General features: G+C 32.7%; 1 protein-coding gene across 1 annotated transcript in view; it reads right to left on the bottom strand.

The window, feature by feature from the left end:
• Nucleotides 1–2,666: 2,666 nt before the first annotated feature.
• The window catches only part of LOC114328293 (histone-lysine N-methyltransferase eggless), a 91,146-nt gene continuing 86,896 nt past the window's right edge, over nucleotides 2,667–6,916 (bottom strand). The window contains exons 16-17 of the mRNA XM_028277115.2: nucleotides 3,625–3,858; nucleotides 2,667–2,846 (exon numbers count right to left, since the gene is read on the bottom strand). Coding sequence (XP_028132916.2) covers nucleotides 3,652–3,858 — 207 coding nt within the window. The 3' untranslated portion in view covers nucleotides 2,667–2,846; nucleotides 3,625–3,651. The remainder of the gene's footprint in view (nucleotides 2,847–3,624; nucleotides 3,859–6,916) is intronic.

The following is a 6,916-nucleotide window of genomic DNA, read 5'->3' as shown; positions in this document are numbered from 1 at the left end:
AATTTGCGCCGGGGTTTATTCTTTCATGCAGAATTACCCCTTAAAGTTTTTCGCACTTATTTAGAAACACCATGTACTGACGAAGAACATGGCTAGCTGTTAAAGTACCTAACTTTTGTATTATCCAACACAAGCGAATGAATCAACAAACACAATGTTAAAAAACCTGGGCTATAGTTGGGTTTTAAATTCAGTATTTTATAAATGCTAGAATATTCCACAAGGTGTTGCGAACTTTGAGAAAAAGCACAGTTTGATTTCGTACACCCGGCATATAATGAAAGTTTACCTGTTTAGCAACAATATTTTTACAGCGATATTGCTAAAGAATAAGGCTAGAACATAATAAAAAAAATATTTAAATCGGACCACAGGTTTAGGAGATACGAGACATAAAAATGACCCTTTTTTAGGTGCCCGTTTTCTCTGACGCGCAGTGTAGTAAATTTCATGAAATTTTACTTTAAATATGTTAAAAATATATACAAATTAAACGCTATACATACGCTAACAACTATTCAGTGAAAAACCTATAGATATAATCAAAATACCATTTAATCAAATCAAAAAACTTTGTCATGTCAGGTAATATTCCAATAATAATTAAAAATGACAGTTAAAATTTTGGCGAGAGCGCTTCTGAGTTTAAAAGGCTATAGCGATAGCTATGATGATGTTTTCGATAAAGGATATAAAATTATGCCCTCATGCAAATTTTTAGCTTTCCAGAGGTCCTAGAACCTCTTAAATTGAGAAAAGAAGAATTTTTAGGTTTTATTTTTTTGCGAATGCTTAAAAATCTGAAAAAAATTCAAGAGGATGTATATTTTGAATACAAAACAACCGATTTTTTTCAGATTTTTGTAATAAAAAATGAGCTTAGGAAAAATTTTTGAAATTTTCAAAAAATTTTTAGGTTATGAAAATATGATTTGGCCAACTCTTAAATAGTATTTTTTGTCGTTCTTTTGAATGGCAGAAGCAGAATTTTTAATAACTGAGCGGAAAGAACGAAAAAATTGAAAAACCCGTTTTTGGCTGTCTCGTGATGCATCTCGGGACAGCCAATTTTTTATCAACATTGTGTAATAGTATACAGTCGGAAAAATGAAAGATTACCCATGAACGATCACATCAATCACTTATTTTGTATTTGCTGTCTTTCTATAAATAACAAACGTTTGTTATAGAAAATGACAGCAAATACAAAATAAGTGATTGATGTGATCGTCCATGGGTAATCTTTCCGACTGTATATTATTAAACATTAATTGGTTCAATACTTCAATGCAATAAATTTGAACTTTTTATGATAAAATTAGTGAATTAGTAAGTATTTTGAATCTAAGTAGGTATGAAAAATACGACTTTATTAGTTGCAATAAATTATCAAATTGATAATATACGGTGTGTCGCATTTAAGATGAAGACACCCCTACATTTCGGCTATCAAAATATATACAGATTTAAAATTTGTCACAGTCATACTGGTTGATGGTTCACAATTTTTAAAAGAGTCAACTGATATTTAAATTTTAAACGCGGTCTACTGCGAATTTTCAAACAGGGTGAATTATCGATATGCGATTCGATTTGCTCCGCGTTAGAGATATCGAAGAAAGTTATTTGGAAAAGCTGTTCCAAATATTATTATAACCCCACATACCAAAATTCACACGTTTATGACAAAATTCACACTTTTAGTGTTTTTTTCAGTTGTTGTAGTCAGGATCCTAAAATTGGCTGTCCCGAGGTGCATCTCGAGACAGCCAAAATCGGTTTTTTCAATTTTTTCGTTCTTTCCGCTCAGATATTAAAAAATCTGCCTCTGCCATTCCAAAGAACGACAAAAAATATTCAAAAGTTGGCCAAATCATATCATAACCTAAATTTTTTTTGAAAATTTCAAACATTTTTCCTTGGCTCATTTTTTATTATAAGATCTGAAAAAAATCAGGCTGTTTTGTATTCAAAATATACATCCTCTTGAATTTTTTCAGATTCTTTAAAGTAAAACTGCGCTCACAAAAAAATAAAACCTAAAAATTCTTCTTTTCTCGATTTAAGAGGTTCTACGACCTCTGGGAAGCTAAAAATTTGCACGAGGGTATAATTTTATATCCTTTATCAAAAACATAAGTAGCGGGGCTGATCGGTGCGGGGGCATTTTTGACCATCTTATCCCGCTATAGCCTTTGTTAAAGTTATTAGAAATATCCTCAGGCTTACCACTAATATTCGAAGTTTCTTCTGCCAAAACACATTTTGATTTGCTTTCATTGTTATACGTTCTTCATAATGAGCACTTCTTGCATCGCTCAGGAGACGATTGTATTCCTACTTCTTTGTTTTGTAACCCTCGCTATAGACCCTCTCAGACCTACTAAGCACTAGAAGGACGTCTAGCTCATTCTTACATGCAGCAACCTGCTGATTAGGTTTTAGTATTATTTTTTGCTGAACTGTCTAATCAAGTCTAAAAGTATTGATTTTTCAAAGAAATTCTCTAGAACACGTTTTACTTATAGAATATATTGTTCTGTCGAATATTGAAGTTATTTTTTAATACAATCCCTACAGTTTAGGTTGAATTTTACCTCTAATGTAAAAGCATACATCGGCATAGGGTAGATTTTGAAGGTAAAGGAGGGATATTAAAAAAATACTTTCTTATCAAAATCTTTATTTATCTAGTGAATTATATATTATTCTAATACTTGCACAATGAAAGACAAAATCAATGAACGAAATATTGAATTTTGATACACGAAATTAATAAAATACAGCACACTATTATAAACGGTATAAATAATTACGTAATGTATGAAATAATACATCTCCATTGCCTGAAACAAAATAAAAATAATATAGTACAAGGGTGAACACATTACAACAAGATAATAAATATGTGTTGTCTTTGATTAGATGATTGACAAAATTTTGTGTAATCTAAGCAAATCTAAAATAGTGAGTATGAGCGTTATGTATTGTCTACAATTTCGACAATGTGACAACGCTGTACAAAAATAATGTCAGCTTGATCCCCACTACAACTATAGGATACCAACTGTGACATAATTATGTCAACCGACTGTTTTCAGCTCCCTGCCTAACAGACGGCGAAGATGTTTACCAAGAACCTTTTTTTTATAGAGTGATCTATGCAGCTGTGGTTGATTGATTTATGACAAACCCTATTTGTTTGTGAATGCTTTTAAAAGGTGGACCTTTTTAACAGGTACACACCTCGATACTTCTTTTTCATTCTAGAAAAGACTTATTTGATATTTATGTAAATAACCCTTCGATTGTTATTCTAGAATAAGATGAATTATTCCGTAATAGGGGGTTTTTGGAATTAGTAGGGCAGTTGTGAATTTGAATACGTCGGTGTACATTGAAATGTATCGGGCGCGGTATATTTTTGAAATTGTAATTATGTAGATAAAGTATTAGATTTGGTGTAATAAATAAATTAAATATCGTAGTTTGTAAAATAAAGGATATAAATTCAGTGTTTTTCATTTGTTTAGAAATTAAAAAATTTAAAAATAAAGTCAACTAAAACTAAACATTAGTGCCTAAAAGAACGGAGAAAAGACAGTTTTGAAACACAACACTTACCTGCAGAACAGTACAAATTCTGTCAGATTACAATAAACGCCCTTTACATTCTCCTGAGGCACAATGACAGGTCAACATTTTACCGGGAACGCTGCCAATGTCATAATTGTAATTCCACGTCAGTTCTGTTCCTGCTCTGATATGGTGCAACGAAAAGAATGATACCCACGGGAAACGGGGATCATGAGTATCAACGAAAACGTTCTGGACGAACACGTTTGGCGAACAGGAATGCTAAAACAAAGTTATAATTAAATAAAAAATAGACGGTTTCATTTTGATTGAATTAGAGTCCCTTCTCATCCTCTGACACGTGTTTCTAGGTTTACCCGTTATCAAAGAGGCTTTGCAAGAAGACTCAATTGAATCAACACGCACCGACTGGTTGGCAAATATATTTAAATATTGTACCAACGTATGCGTTTAGCGATCTCTAATGAGGAAAGATGAAGTGAATGTTGATAACGATTAAAGTAAACAATATAATCAAGGCTTAGCCAAGCCATTGAGAGATGCTAGGAATCTATTCCACTAATGCATCAAACAGTTTACCCATATAAACAAACCGCTATCAAAAATTCAGTCACAAAAAACTAATTGTCAACAACAGACACAAAACATCTGCTCCTAAAAATTCTTTGAATTTCATAGTTTAAAGTGAGTCTTTTATTTTGAAAATAATATCATTTTGTGGACAAAGTTGTGAGTTATACAGTGGCTGTATCCGTTTTTGTCCTATTTTTGAGGTATTTGTGTAATTTGCAATATACTGCTAAAAATAAAATACTAAAAATTTTAATTCTACAAAAAACTAGTTCTGATAAGGTAATTTGAAGATAGGCCAGTTAATGAGTTTGGCTTGTATATGGATTTAATTTAAGCAAGCAGAACCTTTACTCATTATAGGCCAGGTGTTAATTTGATTTTGCTTCATTAGTGAACTTAATATCTCCAATTCAACTTTAAAATGGTTAGCAAATGTTCCAGTTGTAATGATGATCTTCTTGACAAGTTTGTCGCATGTGATAGCTGCCATGTTACTGTGCACCAGTCTGAACACTGTACTGGTTTATGCGCCTCTGAACTACGCGCTGTTGTTATCCAAAAAAGAACCTTAATGTATTTTTGTGCTGATTGTCGTTTATCTTTTAAAAGTGTACCCAAACTTATTAGGGAAATTGACAATTTTAAAAATGAACTTAGTGCTTTGAAACAGGACATGTTAAAACTTAAGGCTGAAAAAGGTGCTAATTCATTTTCTGTTGATGATGTGGTAAACGAGCTTCATGAACGGGAAAAAAGATCTAAAAACATCCTCATTTTTAATCTTCCTGAATTAAGTAACACTTCTGAAGATGCTTCTCAAGTAAAATCTATTTTATCAAAGGCCCATGCCTCCATCAACACAAATGAAGTCAAAATCTTACGCTTTGGAAATGTGAACAAGAATGGACATCGTCCCATTAAAGTAATTTTTTCTTCAGCAAGTGATGCTCTTCATGTTATTAAAAACAAACAAACAGTTAGTCGTAAAAAAAAGATATATTTTATTTTAGATCAAACCCCTAACCAAAGAAAGCTTTTAGATAGTCTTAGGTCCGAGCTTTCAGAGAGACAAAATGCTGGAGAGGTTAATCTCACGATTAAGTATTTCAATAACATACCTAAAATCATTCAAAAAAACCTTTAAACTCTACTGACTTGGGCAAGTTTACAGTCTATTACCAAAATGTCCGGGGTCTCAGAACAAAACTTACTGAATTAAGCCTCAATGTTTTTAATTGTACCTATGATATTATCATTCTTACAGAAACTTGGCTCAATAGTGACATTGCTGATGCTGAAATTGGTCTTGTCAATTACAATATCTATAGACAGGATCGTACACCTGCCTCTAGTTCATCTCTTAGAGGGGGTGGAGTATTAATAGCTATTTTAAAGAAATATTCATCATTACGAATCCAATCTGATCCTTCTATTGAACAGCTGTTTGTACGGTTCCACGGCAAACTTATTCTGGGAGCTCTATACATTCCACCTCAATCTCCAGCCTACACCTATCAAGTTCATGCTGACCAACTGATGCTTCTAAGTGAACAGTTTTCATCCCTGAAATTTCACTTATTTGGTGACTATAATCTCCCCTCAGCTAGGTGGAGAGTTGAAGATTATTGCTCTTCTGCAACCTCACAAACTTCATCACCTCTAGCTGTAGTTGATGCCATTGAGGTTGTTTCAAATATGTGTGCTTATCATAATCTTTTTCAATGTAACTTTATATTTAATAGCAGGGGTGTTATTCTGGATCTTATCCTGGCCCCAGAAGAGCTTGTCATTTCTGAAGCTGACGATGCTCTGGTTTCACCTGACTCTCATCATCCTCCTCTGTTAACATCATTGCAGCTTAATGTTTTTGATAGGTCAATTTCTGGTAACGAATATTATTATGATTTCCGTAATGCAAACTTTCCAGCAATTCACCAATGTCTAGAATATATAGAATGGGATAACCTGTTTCATGGTAGAGATCTTTCCGACATGATCGCTATGTTTTATGACATTATTTACTCTCTCATTGAACATTTCACTCCAGTTAAATATTTTAGTACTAAGAAATTTCCTTGTTGGTATTCTTCTGAGCTTAAGCAATTGTTAAAGGAAAAAATAAAAGCTCATAAAATTTATAAAACCTTAAAGACTCCTGAAAGCTATGCTGATTTTTGTCATCTGAGAACAAATTGTAAAAATCTATCTAAATGCTGTTATGACAATTACATACGTTTCACCGAATTTTCTATACAAAATAACGCAAGGCATTTTTGGAAATTTGTAGGTAGCAAGCGTGAAAACAATTGTATACCTGACTCAATGACCCTGAATGACTCTGTGGCTTCATGTGGCAATGATATTGCCAACTTATTTGCAGATCACTTTTCATCAGTTTATAGTGATATTACTTTAAATTGCAATGTTGACCATATTCAGTCTCAACTCAATATCTCATCATATCGTGTCCAGATTTCCAAAATTTACGAAAAGCTTTCATCATTAAGTGTCAACAAGGGTCCTGGGCCTGATGGTATACCACCTAATTTTCTTAAGGAATTCAGTTTTGTACTATCGCGACCTTTGTTTCATATATTTAATAAATCTTTGGATGTAGGTCAGTTTCCAGACTTTTGGAAACTTTCTTGTCACACCAATATATAAATCTGGTAATAAATCTAATATTAGTAATTACCGCCCTATATCTATTCTTAGTGTTATACCAAAGGTGTTTGAGAGTATTATA

This window comes from Diabrotica virgifera, chromosome 3 (assembly GCF_917563875.1).
Source record: "Diabrotica virgifera virgifera chromosome 3, PGI_DIABVI_V3a".
Classification (NCBI taxonomy): domain Eukaryota; kingdom Metazoa; phylum Arthropoda; class Insecta; order Coleoptera; family Chrysomelidae; genus Diabrotica; species Diabrotica virgifera.
The sequence above is the reverse complement of the archived record's forward strand: the minus strand, read 5'-3'. Positions and strand labels throughout refer to the sequence as shown.